This window comes from Schistocerca cancellata, chromosome 2, assembly GCF_023864275.1.
Source record: "Schistocerca cancellata isolate TAMUIC-IGC-003103 chromosome 2, iqSchCanc2.1, whole genome shotgun sequence".
Lineage (NCBI taxonomy): Eukaryota > Metazoa > Arthropoda > Insecta > Orthoptera > Acrididae > Schistocerca > Schistocerca cancellata.
Window position 1 is genome coordinate 67,211,990 of NC_064627.1, and position 17,445 is coordinate 67,229,434.

Here is a 17,445-nt window from a genome sequence, read left to right on the forward strand (position 1 = left end):
ATCCACGAGTACCAAAAAATATCTGTTAAATTTCATTTACATGATAATAACACAAATTTAAATGCTGTCAATTCGACTAAGTAACTAGGAATTATTGCTACAAACAGCTTAATTTGGAATGATGATGTAGATAATGTTATGGGAAAGGTAAATAAGAGACTACACTTTATTGTCAAAATACTTAGAATATGCAACACATCTACTAAAGAGACTGCATACACTAAGCTTATTCATTCTCTGCTAGAGTATTGCTGTGCTGTATGAGGATAAGGTTGGTGGACGACATTGATAAAGTTCAGTGAAGGGTGTCTGCTTTTGTTGAGCATGAATTAGGAGAGAGAGTTTCACAGATATGATATGCCAGTGGGGATGCCAATCATTAAAACAAAGATGTTTTCCATTGCCACAAGTTCTGTTCATGAAATTTCAATAACCAGCTTTCTCCTCTGAATGTTAAAATAGTTTATCATCACTGACCTTCATGGGGAGAAATGATCATCGTAACGAAATAAGAGAAATCAGAGCTCGTAGAGAAAGACTTAAGTGTTCATTTTCAGTGTGCTGTTAGAGAGTAGGGCAGCAAAGAAATAGTTTGAAGGTGGTTTAAAGAATCATCTGCCAGGCATGTAAGTGTGAACTACAGAGTAGTCAATATATATATAAAAAACAAAGATGCTGTGACTTACCAAATGAGAAAGCGCTGGTAGATAGACACAATAAAAATACACAAACATACACACAAATTTCAAGCTTTCGCAACCCGAGGTTGCTTCATCCTTCTCGTTTGGTAAGTCACAGCATCTTTGTTTTTTATATATATTTTTTCCCACGGGAAATGTTTCCCTCTATTATATTCACTAAAGAGTAGTCATGTAGATGTAGACACCTTTAGTGGGCAGTAGCACGTCATCAGCATACAGTAAAGTTGAGGGTACCGTTTTCTGGAGATCTATTGTGACTATTTATGACTGTGATGAAGAGGAGAGCTGAGAGAGCAGAACACTGATGTAACTCTACAGAAACAGGAAAATCATCTGAGAGTCCAGCTGCTAACTGTATTTTCTCTTTAGGTCATAACAGAGCAGTCTGAACTTCCTACTGATTCTTAAGGTTCTCCATGTTCTTTCTGGGCAAGCCAAATTAACACATGTGGCACTCAGTCAAAGGACATTTTGAGGTCAAGGAAGGCAAGATTTAAGTGCCTTGACTTCTCACAGTGTTTTTCAATAAACAAGTGAGCAGCATGCTTATTATGTGTCCTCCCACAGCCTCTCACAAATCCATATTGATTGGTGATGAGACTGACAATTTGTCAGATCCATTTACTGATTAATGTGTTTAAAGACATTTGTCATGTGATAAGAGGTATATTGAATGCTAGGTGCTAGATTCAGCTAGGCTACACTCCTGTGTCCAAGCTGGAACTGTTATACTGTGTGTCCAATCAACTGGAATCCTGCCCTTTTCACTAATTTTGTTGAAGAAACCTGTCTGCCATTCATTTGAATCCCAATTCTTTCATTTCTGTAGCTCTGCAGGTAGATCATCAGGTTCCACTTATTTGTCATTTTCAAGACACAAAGGAATTAATGACATTAGCTGCTAGTGGGCACTGATTAAATCAATGGGGAAAATTGAAAATTTGTGGTGGACTGGATTTCAAACCTGGGTCTGCTGCTTACTGGCAAATGCAGTGACCAATGCACCATATGGACACAGTGGTCATTGCAACTACATGGGCTACCTTATCACACCTCCCATGAGACCCAACTTCTCAAATTACCCACACACTGCTGATCTTGTGCCCTTGCCCATTATTCTCATTACTCTTATCATTTCACCAGTTCTGTTAAAAGTTTGAGCTTGGTGTGCATCTGCGTAGAACTGACGAATTGGTCACCTTAATTATATAAGTAGTGTCTGTTCTTTCAGACTTGTCTGATTTCAGAAATGTTTGAAAGAAAATACACCACATACATGCTGATCTGCCAGAACATTATGACCACCTACCTAACAGCCGGTCTGTCCACCTTTGCCACAGATAACAGTGGCAATGTGTCCTGACATGGAAGGAGTAAGGCCTTGTTAGGTCACTGGAAGGAGTTGGCACCACATCAGCACACACAAGTCACATAATGCCCGTAAATTCCAGGGAGGAGGCGATGAGCTGATTAATCGCATCCCAGATGTGTTCAATCATGTTCAGATCTGGTGAGTTGGAGGGCCAGCACATCAACTGGAACTCGCCACTGTGTTCCCCAAACCACTCCATCACTCTCCTGGTTTTGTGACATGTCACATTATCTTGTTGAAAAATGCCAGTACTGTCAGGAAACAGGATCATCATGAAGGGGTGTACGTGGTTTGCAACCAGTGTATGATACTCCTTGGCCATCATGGTGCCTTGCACGAGCTTTACTGGATCCTTGGATGCCCAAGTGAATGTTCTCCAGAGCATAATGGAGCTACAGCCAGCTTGTTTCCCTTCCACAGTTCAGGTGGCAAGGAACTGTTTTCCTGGAAGCTGATGGATTTGTGTCCTCCTATCGGGGTGATGAAGAAATTATTGGGATTCATCAGACCATGCAACACTCTGCCACTGCACCAACATCCAGTGCCAACGGTCAAGTGGCCATTTCAGTCATAGTTGCTGATGTTATGCTGTTAACATTGGTACATGCATGGGTCGTTGGCTGTGGAGCCTCATTGTTAGGAGTGTTTGGTGCACTTGTACTCTGCGCAGCATTAAAATCTGATGCTATTTCTGCCACAGTTCGTTGCCTGTCCTGTTTTACCAGCCCGCCCAGACTATGACATCCGTCATCTGTAATGACGGGGGGCTGCCCATCCCCACAACATCTGGAAGTGGTTTCACTTTGGTTTCACCATGTCTTGAAGACACTCACTACAGCTCTCCTCAAACATCCAACAGTTATGTAGTTCTCAAAATGCTCATGCTGATCCTCTGGTCCACCACAATCTACTCTCAGTCCAACTCAGATAGGTCACACACCTTGCCCATTCTACACACAGACAGCACTTTCACTAATATTACATACATGGTGTGTGTGTGTCTGACCGGCAGTCATTCCTCACCATGTGGCATTGCCATCATCTGGATGGTATTATATCAGTAGCAGGTAGGTGGTCATAATGTTCTGGCTGATCAGTGTATAATTAAGGTGAGAATGGCTTATTGATCACTTCAATGCAGATGCACACCATGCTCAAACTCTTATTGGAATCAGCGAAATCCCATGAGTAATGAGGAAAATGTGCAAGGGGCACTACATCAGTAGTGTGTGGATAAGTTGAGAATTCATTTGACAGGAGGTGTGCTACAATAGTCTGTGCAGTTGCGATGACCACTGTGTCCATATGACACAGTGGTTGGTGCATCTGCCTAATAAGCAGGAGACCTGTGTTCAAGTTTTCATGTTTCCCCATTGATTTAAAACAATGTCTACTGGCAGCTAAAGTCTTTAATTTGTTTGTGTCTTGATTTATAGTGGCTGCGAGATCAAAATGGTGTCTGTTCTTTTGGACATGTTTGAAAGAGTAGACATCACATACAGGGTGATTCAGAGGGAATGTCACATAATTTGTGAGGTTACTCTACAAGTGAAAATAAACCAAAAAGAGTCCTATTAATATGTGTCTGATTTTCAGTTGTTATGGAACTGGAACAGGTTGAAGACTGTACACATCCTTGCATTATTATGAAGACAAGTGTGAATATTACTTACTGGAATGCTGTCATATATTGGGGAACCCCAACACCCCTTGTAGAATGGATCAGTCATCTGTCTCACCATTATTCTGTCCACCACAGTGCCTACACAGCATTTTGGTAAGTAATATTCACACTTGTCTTCATGTCCATTCATGGATCTGGGAAGTCATCAACCTGCTCCAGTTCCATAATGATAGAAAATTGGACACATGTTCATAGGACTTTTTTGGTTTATTTTCACTTGTAGGATCACCTCAAAAATTATGTGACATGCATCCTGAATCACCCTGTATATATGAAAGGGTGTTCAAAAAGAAACAAGCTGGAGGCATAATTACAGAAACCAGTATCTGTATGTTAGAAGTATTGACGCTGGCTGTTTAGACACTTGTCTCAGTGTGACACAACACTTGTCTCAGTGAATGGCTGTCTCATAAAATTCCCAGGGCTGTGATGTTAACCAGTTCCACACGTACAGCTGGACATCATCATCCGAGGTGAAGGTTATGCTGACGTTTTTCTTTGACCAAGATGGCCCCCTTCCAAGTCACTTCCTGCAGCACGGGACAGCAGTGAATGTGCAGTATTACTTGTAAACCTCGACCACCCTTTGCCAAGCAATCAAATCAAAACAACCAGGCAATCTCACCCGTGGGGTCATTCTGTTCCACGATAATGCAAAGGCTCATACAGTCAACACAGTCACGGCACTTCTGAAGAAATTCAAATGGGACATTTTTGGCCACCCTCCATACAGTCCAGACCTCTCTCCCTGTGATTATACCATTTTTGGTCACCTTAAAAAGGATCTGAGAGGGAAAAAATTCACCTCGGATGACAACATCCATGTGTATGTGTGGAACTGGTTAACGTCGCAGCCCCGGGAATTATATGAGACAGCAATACACCACCTTATGTCACAGTGGAACACATGTCTCAACAGGCTGGTTCAAGACTTCTAAAATACAGGTACTGGTTTTTGTAATTATGCCTCTGGCTTGTTTCTTTTTGAACATCCATTATAATTAAGGTGAGGACAACTAACTGATCATTTCAGTGCAGGACTCCTTGAAATAACCATGAGTAATTAGAATAATGGGCAAGGGGACACTAGATTGGTAGTGTGTGGATAAGTTAAGAATTTGGATCTGATGGGAGGCATGGTAAGGTAATCCATGCAGTTGCAATGACCACTGTGTCTGGATGCTGCAGTGATCATCGTATCTGTGTAGAAAGCAGGAGACCGGGTTTGAATCCCAAACCAGGGTACAGTTTTTCAAACTTTCCCCATTGATTGTCACTAACAGCTAATGTCATTAATTCCTGCCATTAATAATGGCTGCGGTATCAAAATGTATATGTTCTGTTGAACTTGTGTGAAAGAACAGACTCCACATATATTTCCATTTTTCATTTTATGTGATGCTTCAATAACCTCATCCGTCTGTTGACACTGGAATTGGAGCAGGTCAGCACCTGTACAAGAACCCATTACACAATAACCGAGCATCAAAGCAATGCATAAAACATAAAATGGAAAGGCAACATGACCAGTGTACTTTTATATGCAGTGTGTTAGGGTTATAAGTGCAGATATTTCCATTGATGTCTGCAGACAGTTCACTGTATGACATTAAATCCGTATTTACTTCATTTGCAGGCTAATAATTACAGCTAGTATTAGTAGCATGTTTTTATGTTGGTTTGTACTTCCAAATACAAGTGACACAAGCAAGCCTTTAATGTTTGTAGAATGTAGAGTGTAGTTTATTCAGCTCATAACCTACAGTTACAAATCAAAGATTTTTGTACTGGAGACACATAAAAGTACTTAAAAAAATAAGAATATAATAATTAACATATTTAATCAGGCATTTCTGAATTTCTAGACATGAACAATTTAACAAGAATATATATATAACACTTATGGTCATTTTGCAGATTGTAATACAATTTATACAATATATTAACAATTTATTATACAATAAATAATCTTTATTGTTTCTTTTCTTTTCAAAATGCCAAACTGTCCTGCATGAATTCTTCAATTGAACAATAAAATTTTTCCACTAATGTATTAAATAACAATCTTTTTAGTGGGTCAAACTTCACATTTAACAGATGTGTGTTATTTAATGTATTGTAAATTTTTAACCCCATGTACAAAGGTGTTTGAGTGTAAAGTTTTAAATTTTGCGAGGGAAGTTTGAAACTGTGTCTATGATGAGTACTGTAATTGTGGTTGAAATGAAAATTGTCAAGTGAGTTTTGATTTTTATACATGAAAATACAAATTTCATAGATGCAAAGAGAAGGAATGGTTAGTAATTTTAATTTTTTAAATAATGGGTGACACAATGTTCTTTTTTGGATCAAACACTTTCTTATGATTCTCTTTTGAAGTGTAAGTCATCTTGTGTTGTTTGTAGAGTTTCCCCAGAAAATTATTCCCTATGGAATTATAGTTTCAAAGTAGCTGTGGTAGACTATCTTCTTGGTGTCCACAAAGGTGGAACCAAATAAGACACTCATTGCATAAGCTAGGCTGCTTAGTTTATTTGCTAAGAAGTCTACATGTGCCATCAAATTTAATTTTTTTTCAAGATTTAGACCTAGAAATTTTACGTAACTTGCTTCAGTCATTTTCTGATCACTGTGCACTATTTTTATGGGAGATGCTGACGATGTTTTAGCACTGAAATGCGCTAATTGTGTTTTTGTGACATTGAGTTTTAGTCCATTTTGCTGAAACCATAAACCATAATTCTAGGTTTCCCATTATATTTTCCACACTATGATGAATTTATTGTAAATTGTCATTTTCAGTTAAAACTGTCATCTGTGAATAAAATGGAGTGAACATCAGTACTTAATGTAAATCATTTATGTACAGCAGAAAAAGATGTTGTTGTTGTTGTTCTGGTCTTCAGTCCTGAGACTGGTTTGATGCAGCTCTCCATGCTATTCTATCCTGTGCAAGCTGCTTCATCTCCCAATACGTATTGCAGCCTACATCCTTCTGAATCTGTAGAAAAAGATAAGGCCCTAAAATTGAGCCCCGTGGGACCCCTGTACAAATCTTTTTCCAGTCCGAAAATGATTTTTTTTCATTTGAATTTGGGATAACTCTGTTTCTTTTCTGATAAATAAGATGTCAATCACTGTAATGCCCTGTCCACAGTCCCATATCTCTCTATCTTTTATTTTCCCCTGGGCAGTATGTCAGGGCTGAAGTGTGCATGGACATAAGATGGATAGTCTATTCTGAGAGGCGTAGTTCATTTATTAGCATAGTTACAACCATGCAGAGAACATCAGTAATAAATTATGTGATGTGTTTGTGGGAAGACTGTTAGATGCAAAGAAAAAAAAACAACTAACATACTGAAGTGGGTACATATCAAGGTACCAATGATCACTGTGTCCGTACTTATACCCCTGAAACCCCGTATTTCACTAATTAAAAAATGTACCATTGTCATAGGGATTGTCTTATGCTTTGACTGAAAAAAGAAACATGATGATAATTATTAAATAAAAATTTCATAAAACTTCATTTATTTCTTAAAACTGATTTTTTCTCCTTTTTCTGTTCTAGAAGTCAGTAAATTCTTCAAAAAGAAATATTGATGTGGTAACTGTAGAACAAAAACCACCTGATGCATCTACACAGGAGATTTTAAATGCATCCTGCTCAAATAAAAAAGAAGATATATTAAGGTTATTATACTGTTGAAAAAGATTGAGTTCATGGATAATATATTTTTGCAACTGTAATCTTTGGAAAGATCTTTATTTCTGTAGAAAAGTCAAGTATACAGGTAACCTTAGATAATAATTTACTTTTACATAATGCAGTGATTTATAATATTCATGCTGACAGCTTAGGGTGGACTAGGATTATCTGCAGAGGGAAGATGTTGAGTAGCTGAAGAAGGCGCAGCGTTGGTTATAATGACTTCTTTATGTCTTAATTATAATTAAAAATGTGTAGAATATGACAGCATCTCCCAAGAGGCAACAGCTTTCGACTGCTGACTGCACATTGCACTGCCGGGTAGCAGATGCTGCATTGTCAGGTTCCCATGTTTCCTGGCTGTACTGAGTATGACTGCCAGCAGTGGCTATAGGGTTGTTAGGCTGCATCATTCTCCTGGGTTTGGAGTCTGTCAGTTTTCTGTTGGTGCCTCGCAGGTGCAGAAGTGGCAGGATCCTGGCATGGTACTCTTGGGAAGGCGGCAGAGCACTGAGCTGTCCCAGCTACCCCGAGGCTTAGGTGACAGGCAGAAGCATCTACGTCATCAGCATGGCATGGAGCAGCACAAGCTCAATGTCACTTCACTGCCCAGCTGTTGGATGATGACAGGCTGGTTCAAGCATCCTTAAATAGTGCTTTTCCATGCTGATTTATGCTTTTTATTGCACTAGTGTGCTGTGCCAAACCATCTTCAATGTGTTGGTGACCTCCAGGCAGTCTTAACTGGGTTGGAGTGCTCCTGCAGACTCTGTCATTCATTGGCTGTAAATTTGGACTGTTGTGAAGCTGCTGATCATGCAGTCCCATTTTGGCAGGTCCTGGTTTTGTCGTGATGCTCTTCTGCTGGTTCCAAGACTTGATTATGACTTAAACCATTCACATTTCTCCCAGCCATGAAGAAAATTTGCCTTTGAATTTTACTGAAATAAGTAGACAAGATATGTACACTTATTTTCACTTCATATTTGTTCCTCCTCTTACGGTATCAAATTACACATTATTTACATGACTTCAATAGCACTTATCACTACACAGAGGTCTTTGAACATGATGCACTTTGTCCCTCATGACATTGCTTCTAGTTGATGCCTTTGTGACTGTTTCCAACATATCGGTGTAAGTTTGGCAGGGATGGGATTGGGCTACTTTCTGCTTGAATTGGTAGTAAAAGATTCCAATTAACTGGATAAATCATACAGCTAACTGAGGTTGAAGACCCTATAACTAGTAGTCACTGCTGACATTGCAGTGGTAATTTTTTACCTGTTCTGACATGTGTTCCCCTGACACACAGCTGTGCTGAGTGGCCAACATTCAATGTAGGGAGATGAACAGGGTCAGATCTAATGTGTTGTGTAGGAGGGTCAGGTTGTCAGTGCATAACATCTCGTGGGGTAGATTATGTACAATGGGCGTTTGAAAAGTCCGCGTGCAACAATAAAAACTACTTATGTGTTTGCGGTGAACCTTTTTTATTTTTTGGCATAGTCTCCTTTTTGACTTATACACTTGTCCACACTGTTCTAATTTGTTGATCCCTTCTGAATAATACAGGGTGTATACGACCCGGGACAACCACGAGATCCGGGAAAAAACTGGGAATTTTTTCATCCGGGAGAAAACTGAGAAAAACCCGGGATATTTTTAGAATTCCAGGAATTTTTCGTTGTTTTAGTTTTCAGTTAAGTTTTTTGTAATTTTGACTGGTAAGAACCGATACTCCAACAAAGGATATTACTGTATCCCGCTATTGCAGAATAATACATTAACGAGAGAAAAAAACGAAAATAAATTGTAAAGGAAATGTGCCATATACAACAACACACAGTGCTCATGCAAGCGTCTGCCAGTTGAAAATGTGTCAAAGGCCTTAGGAAGACTATGCAGTGCTTCATAACAACAAATTGCCTCCAATGAGCATGAACTCGCAACTGTTTACATTCGATTTGTTTTAGCAGTTACGCGCGGGCTCATGCGCATGCGCAGTTGAGTTACGTTTGAGTAGTAGATTCTCCCGCTTCTGGCTACAGGAATGTGGCTGTTGGCTGTGCAAGCAGTCGCAGCAAGCAGCTAGATGCTACCGCGAAACAGTGGCGCCAAATTCATATTCTTGCAGAAAAAACTTGTCTCACAAAGCGCCTAGCATCCAGCGCACATTTGTCTATCGATTGCTCACATGATTCTGAAACGCTTCCCTGTTGGTTTTTGAACACATTTAAAGTTGATTTCTGAATGAATCATAAGTTGACTTTTGAATGGATGCGTAGTGTATGTGATGTCTCTGTCAGGAGAATCCTCGTTGCATCTAGAAATAAACTTTCCGCAGACAAAAGGGAACGGGGCTATACGAGCAGAGGGAGTAAAGCCGAATGGATGAATGTCAATCGCTGTCTGATTATGTGGTTGATTGGGTTTGCGAATAATCAGCATTGTTATAATTACTAGTGAAATCCATAGATTCAGACTACCAGATGGAAATAAACGACTGACAGGAATAACAGGTGAGAAAGATTACGTATTATTTTCTATTCTGGAAGTAATGTGGAAAATGTGTTGTTCGAACACGTCTTAATGCCTAACCAGAAAATAATCACGGGATAACTAAATCTGTGATTCTGACAGGGTTAGTGAAGTTAATCGGGCAACAAATTTTGACAGTGGCAGCAATTGCTACAGAATTAGTGATGACGAGATTGTTTTTTAGAACGAGGAAGGAGAAGAAACGGGGACATCACACAAATTTTGGAAGAATAAGATGATTCCAAATTTATATAAAAATGTTGTAATTCTACTTTTCGATCTCATGCTTGAGAGGCTGGTGTGTATGAATGAAATGTGAAACTATTTCCAAACATAAAACTTTTTGCTTGTAGTAGGCCTAATCGGCATTTGGTATTGGTACTTCGTGGATTATATTCTGTCGTGTTATAAAAATGGCCATTTGTGCCAAAACAGTCTGGTTTATTTGATGTGTTACAAAGTTGCTGCCATATTAGGGAGGCCTATTTTGTTTTATCTAGCAGGCAGTGACAAAATAGACGTAATCAGTTCAAGGAACCACACCAGTCTTGGGTATTACTCATATTAACAACATTTTCAGTATTAGATAACGACATTTCGATTTTTCATGTAGCAAAACGTTTGACGAACTTTGATGAGGTAATAGATTCTTTCACAGAAAGGAAAGCATGCCATGTAAAGCTGTAGCAAGATAGAGAGAAAAAAAATACTAGGAGCTAAAGTTTGAAGAAATGTGTAATTTCTTGCTTATGTCTTGTCAGTATTGGTTTTATATACCCTATATTTAATTTTATGTCACACAAAACAGCAAGTTATTAACTAATAGGCAATAAAGAGTTCAGATTTTCTGGAGAGTTATTGTTCTCTCAATTACAAATAATTCCATCTGCTATTATATGCAAGATTTTTTTTAAGAGGGGCAGGCTGTCAAACTGGCCGACTGGGAGCAGGACGGCTGGTCCCGGCAGGGGTTCGTGTCCTCCGTCGGGCACGGGTGTGTGTGTTTGTCCTCAGGATGATTTAGGTTAAGTAGTGTGTAAGCTTAGGGACTGATGACCTTAGTAGTTAAATCCCATAAGGTTTCACTCACATTTTCCGTGTGACCACTACGGTCGCAGGTTCAAATCCTCCCTCGGGCATGGATGTGTGTGATGTCCTTAGGTTAGTTAGGTTTAAGTAGTTCTAAGTTCTAGAGGACTGATGACCTCAGAAGTTAAGTCCCATAGTGCTCAGAGCCATTTGAACCATTTTGGGAGCAGGAGGGGCACCACAGGACATTTCAGTTTCCACTCTCCTGAATATAGTTTGGACGTGCGATAGAAAAAAGCTTTATGAAGAGTTGTGGCACTGCACTTTGGCCTACTTAAGACCAAATAATATATCTTACATTTTCTGGAATACTTATGTTTTATGTTTCAGACTTTTCAGAAAGCTGTGTGCTACAAGGTGAACATATTTTGAAAATTTGATTTATTTTTTAGTATTGACCCTGTTCGCAAATGTCGTAGATCCGGGGCTGATGCACAGAGCAGTCTGAGTTGTAGTGGGTAGTCTCCGCGTGACGCTTGTTTACATTTAATGCTTTTGCTGTTTCCCCTTCGTTTACTCTCACGTCAAATGAAAACAAAATGGATATCTGTGGCCAGGAGCAATCAAGTGAATTAAAACACATTCACATAGTTACGGAAGGCTGAAATATGTCGTTAGATTTTATTTCCACCTTTCTGACAGTGAAACCTTGCGGAACAATGAAGTTATTTTTGTCTGTTTGCTAAAGAAATTTGACTTTTGTTAACCTTTTCCGCAGAGTCAGTCAATGTATTTGAAACGAAATGTTTAATTCAACAGTACTGGCTAGTTTCAAAAAGTGCACATTTTCATTTTCTAGCACATATGGCATTATGCCATAATAAAGAACCAAATATGATGTAATACAGTACTGGTGCTCCAAGAGAATTTACATCTCGAAAACCACACTGAAAAGCCTAATATCAGGTCGAGGTCTACTTCATTGGGAATCTGGACATACGAGTGTGCCTTTTAAGTATGCACTTTAAATGTGCACATTTTGATATGGTTCACGAAATTCCGATGCTCTTGCAGTATCCTCTGATGTCATGTTTCTTTTATGACATAATGTATGATCTTTTAATGTTTTACATATAGGTACATACGGGCTTCCTATGCCATTGTAGCTGCGCAAGCATGATGTCGCCTGTTATCTGCGCTCTCTGGCAACTGCTGAAACAAACCTATTTCTAACAGGTCATGGGAAAATATTGCGAATGGTAGTTTGAAAAGCGTTACTTTCAAACTAAATATAGTTTTACGTAAGTTGAACTATGTGCGAGAAATGTACAGTGAATTTCTTAAATTACAGAGCGTTTGACTTTCATTTAAAAATCAACTGATGACGAGCCATTTAGAATAATTTTGAACCCAGAAAATCAGACATTTATGTCACTATTAACAATTTTACCAGCACATTTCTGTGATATATCTTAAAGTGTAACACGCGCAAAAAAGATCAACAGTATATGCGAAAGCTTAGCTTCTCTTGCTGCTTGAGACCAATATTATATGTGGAAACTTTGCTTTTCTTGTAGCAACACTATGTATATTAATTTAAACTATTAACTTTCCCTGTTTGTGTGTTCATACTACGTAACAGTGATGTTGCTGTTGGCTGACTACATCACGTGTCCTATGCTCTGAATATCCACTGTCATCGGCTGGCGAGATCGCGTGACATGAGCTACGAACGGCTTACAAAAGCTCATCGAAATCTCAATTTCAATGATTCGGAAAGCAACATGCGGTGCTTAGCAGAATTCCAATGTATACTTTCATAATACGAAAGTACGCAGCGACCATGTTGCTGCACATCATAGATATTTCCAAAACGTGTCTTTTTCCCTGAGTTTTGTTTTCTAAAGTGCCGGGAAATTGTACCCCCGCATATAAAACCATAACCATTCAAAGGATTGATAAGGGAAAATATACTGTAACCCGGGAGAAAGTGTATTTTTAACTGGGAAATACGGGAAAAATCCGGGAATTTGTTTTCCTTCTCCACGTATACACCCTGTAATAGGAATTGTCTAAGTCTGCAAAATAGCTATTAGTTGCTGCAATCACCTCCTCGTTTGAATAAAATCTTTGACTCGCCAGCCATTTCTTCAAATTGGGGAACAAATAGCAGTCTGAGGGATCCAAGTCTGCAGGATAGGGGGATGTGAAACGAGTTGGAATCCTATTTCCATAAATTTTGCAACCACAACTACTGAGGTGTGTGCTGGTGCATTGTCGTGATGGAAAAGGACTTTTGTGGTCCAATTGCTGGCTTTTTCTTGCAGCTTGGTTTTCAGATGGTCCAATAATGATGAATAATATGCACCCCTAATAGTTTTACCCTTTTCCAGATAGTTGATGAGGATTATCCCTTGCGAATTACAAAAGATAGTCATCATAAACTTTCCAGCCGAAGGAATGGTCTTTGCCTTTTTTGGTGCAGATTCTCTCTTGGTAACCCATTGTTTAGATTGTTGTTTGGTCTCAGGAGTACAAGGTTTCATCCACAGTGATGAAACAATGCTTAAAGTCCTGCAAACCATTCTTGCAACACTTCACATGATTCTGTTTCTGATCACGTGTGAGCAGTTGTGGAACCCATCTTGTGGATAGCCCTCTCATCTCCAAATGTTTATGCAAAATATTCTGTACCTATTCATTCAAGATGCCCACAGCACTAGCAATCTCACACACCTTAACTCTTCTGTCATCCATCACCATATCATGGATTTTATCAATTATTTCTGGAGTCGTAATCTCTACAGGGCGTCCAGAACGTTCAGCATCACTTGTGCCCATATGGCCACTCCTAAAATTTTGAAACCACTTATAAACTGTTCTGATCGAAGGTGCAGATCCACCGTAATGTTTATCAAATTTCTCTTTAGTCTCATGAGTCGTTTTGCTTTTCATAAAGTAATGTTTAATCACCACACAAAATTCTTTTTCATCCATTTTTTGACAATCACTCAACTTCCTTGATTCACATGAATGCCAAACACAAAGGAATAGACCAATATGGCTGAAACTTGTTGTGCATTCTTTCCAAAATGCTACTAACTAAACATGATCTCGATACTTGCTGGTGACTTTGCACAGACTTTTAAGACGCCTCTTGTAAATAACTCAATGTGTGGATTATATTCAGGGTAGTGGTTCCTTTCATAGTGGCGGGTAATCAGTAGGTTGGTCCAGATATGTCACACTGTGTGCCATTGATTAACAACCCTATAGTTCTACACTCTTTGGAAAACCTCAATTTTTTCTGAAATGACTTCTTTTGGACTTACTATGGCTGAATTTTGAGGGTGAAACAATGAAAACTCACATCACCTCAGAACAGTATATGCCTCTTTTACAGGGCAGATGGTGATTGGCCCAGCTTGGTTGCATAGTAATTCCTGCATGGAGAGCAGGGCATGGAACTATTTGTATGTTGTCACCAATAGTACGTCTTGCACTTTTAAGTGTACAAATTTTTGTATGGTTTCCCATGCCAAGGGGCCAGTATGAAGAATGTAACACCCAACTCTACAATCCTTACATGTTAATGGTATGTGAATATGGATTTCCAAACAGGTGTCCACATGCTTACTCAAAATGATGGTTGTGTAGTAGTATAGTGATAGAAATCCTTCCTTTACAACAGTTTATAATTCTAATGGTGCAGGTAATTCAGTTTGGATTTTCTGCAGTCCTTCCAGAAATTGGACCAATGGTAACAGTAACCAAATTAGGGAATTTAGCAGCATTGCAGAAATAGTGTGCAGCTGTCTGGTATTGTTTATTACATCCTTCTCCAGAATGGTGATCAGGGTAGTATGTAACTCCACCGTTGTCATGCCTCATTAATATCCCCTAGTTACCTTATTATTCTTGCTTGCAGCCTAAGTGTGTAGTGTTTTGCCAGGTCAAATACAGAACTGTCTCACTTTTCTTACCTAATCTTTTCATTTTGTCCATTTTCCTCAGTCTTCCCATTCCTCTTTGGAAGATGCTACTGACAGTGGTGGCAGCACCCCTATGATTCTCTTAAAGAACAAATCTGACTGATGTAGACTATCATGGAATGAGTCAGGAGTTGTAGCTTAACCTTCACAGATGATGTCATTTCTGTAATCTGAAAGGGGCCCTGATAATGTATCACAAAATTCTTAGGTTTCATAAGCAACCTCATAGGGGGCAACCCTGTGCTCTCATGGATTTTTGAATTGTACACACCCATGACATATGCAAGTAAAATGTCCCAGCTGTCATGATGTGAGTTAACCCAGTAGTGTAACATCTTCCCATTCATCTGATGAAAACTTTCTGTTCCTGTTGTGTCTAGACAAGACAGTCTAGACACAAGGCAAGGAAACCGAAAGGGCACACGTCAACTCACGCCGACTGGCGTGAAGTCTGGAACAGGATACTTAATGAATGCTATCAAGAAAAGTACGTAGCTGCTGTGATACTTAACTTTTAATCCATCATTTGTATACAGCGTTCTTGATGAAACAAGTGAGACTCTCTATAGAAATGGTTAATGGCGCCTTGCTAGGTCGTAGCCATGGACTTAGCTGAAGGCTATTCTAACTATCTCTCGGCAAATGAGAGAAAGGCTTCGTCAGTGTAGTCGCTAGCAAAGTCGTCGTACAACTGGGGCGTGTGCTAGTACGTCTCTCTAGACCTGCCGTGTGGTGGCGCTCGGTCTGCAATTACTGACTGTGGCGACACGCGGGTCTGACATGTACTAATGGACCACGGCCGATTTAAGGCTACCACCTAGCAAGTGTGGTGTCTGGCGGTGACACCACAGTTCCACTGTTTGTTTTTTAATCTAATGCACTAATCCAAAGTTGTGATGTTTAAAGCTTTCCTGGTGTACTGATTGTTCCGTAAAAACATGCGAGAACTGCTGGATGTCAGTAACACAGAGTCTTCTGACCATCTTCAGGTGAGTTCCACTGTAGTAGTACTGGCGAGTATGCTTTTTAAAGCCATACTGAGGTGACATTGCGCATGCAGTGCGTGTTCATAACAACTCTGTGTGCTGCGCCTCACACTCCCCACGGTGAAAGCTTGGCATATCGATAACAGGTCAATTTCCATCTTTATGCAGATAACTACGTCGACTACAAAGTTTCTCTATAACAGGATTCCAAGCAGAATTTAACTGATAACCGCTATCTCAATTGATGAGATTCTCATTGTCAGACAATCTTATTTCCACAGATTCATTGATAATCAAGCTCCAAAAATTTGATCTATGGGCCAAACTTTTTGTGTCATTGTAATTCATGGAGTGGTCTGTGGAAATACAATGTTCAGCAATTGCGGACTTGGTGGGTTGGAGAATGCAAGTATGCCATTGGTGTTCCACAATGCGTTCCTGCACAGTTCGTGTTGTTTGCCCTATATATGATTTGCCACATTCACATATGTTAGGCAGACAGGATTTAAATGAGATAGCAGCAAACATGAAAGAACACATGGCAAAATGTTTATATTCATATTATTCTTACGGCGAAGAGAATACTGCATGTGGTTCACAATTCATAAAAGTTCCTATTAGTAACCATCTCTTCTCACAGATAGGAAAAAATACAGAACGTAGAGTTGGCCATATTGACAAACATCGCAAACAGTCTTGCCAGTCAGATTTTCGTAGTACATTGAAATGCTGCTACATTCGAAGATGAACACTACGGAATTTGTATTTGCTTCGTTGGATAATGTATGAAAATGCAGTGGTCGAAACTCGGGGTGGAGGAAAAAAGCTCGTCTTCCACCTTTTTTTTTTTTTTTTTTTTTTTAATTTATTTGCTGACGCAGAGGTTTTGGTGCCAGTATTTATCTTTGTACCTGCAAAGCATGCCTGTGTAGTGCTATGTATATTCAATGGCAGAAGTTAGTTGTGGCGGCACCTACCAACATTTTTTAGAACTTCGGCTCACTTTGCACTCGATTATAAGCCGCAGGAGGTTTTTTTGTATTCCAAAAACCAGATAAAAAGTGCGGCTTAGATTCAAGTAAATACGGTATTCATCTCTTGGTCTCCCTCTACGGTTTTTACCCTCCACTCTGCCCTCCAATGCTAAATTTGTGATCCCTTGATGCTCAGTACATGTCCTACCAACCGGTCCCTTCTTCTTGTCAAGTTGTGATGCAAACTCCTCCCCAATTCTATTCAATACCTCCTCATTAGTTATATGATCTACCCATCTAATCCTCAGCATTCTTCTGTAGCACCACATTTCGAAAGCTTCTATTCTCTTCTTGTCCAAACTATTTATCATCCATGTTTCACTTCCATACATGGCTACACTCCATACAAATACTTTCAGAAATGTCTTCCTGACACTTACATCTTTACTCGTTG

At 39.4% G+C, this 17,445-nt stretch overlaps 1 protein-coding gene across 1 annotated transcript in view; it reads left to right on the forward strand.

The window, feature by feature from the left end:
* The window catches only part of LOC126143815 (probable basic-leucine zipper transcription factor R), a 148,871-nt gene that overhangs the window by 43,206 nt on the left and 88,220 nt on the right, over positions 1-17,445 (forward strand). Inside the window, exon 2 of the mRNA XM_049915451.1 lies at positions 7,332-7,453. Within this exon, the coding sequence (XP_049771408.1) occupies positions 7,332-7,453 (122 nt within the window). The remainder of the gene's footprint in view (positions 1-7,331; positions 7,454-17,445) is intronic.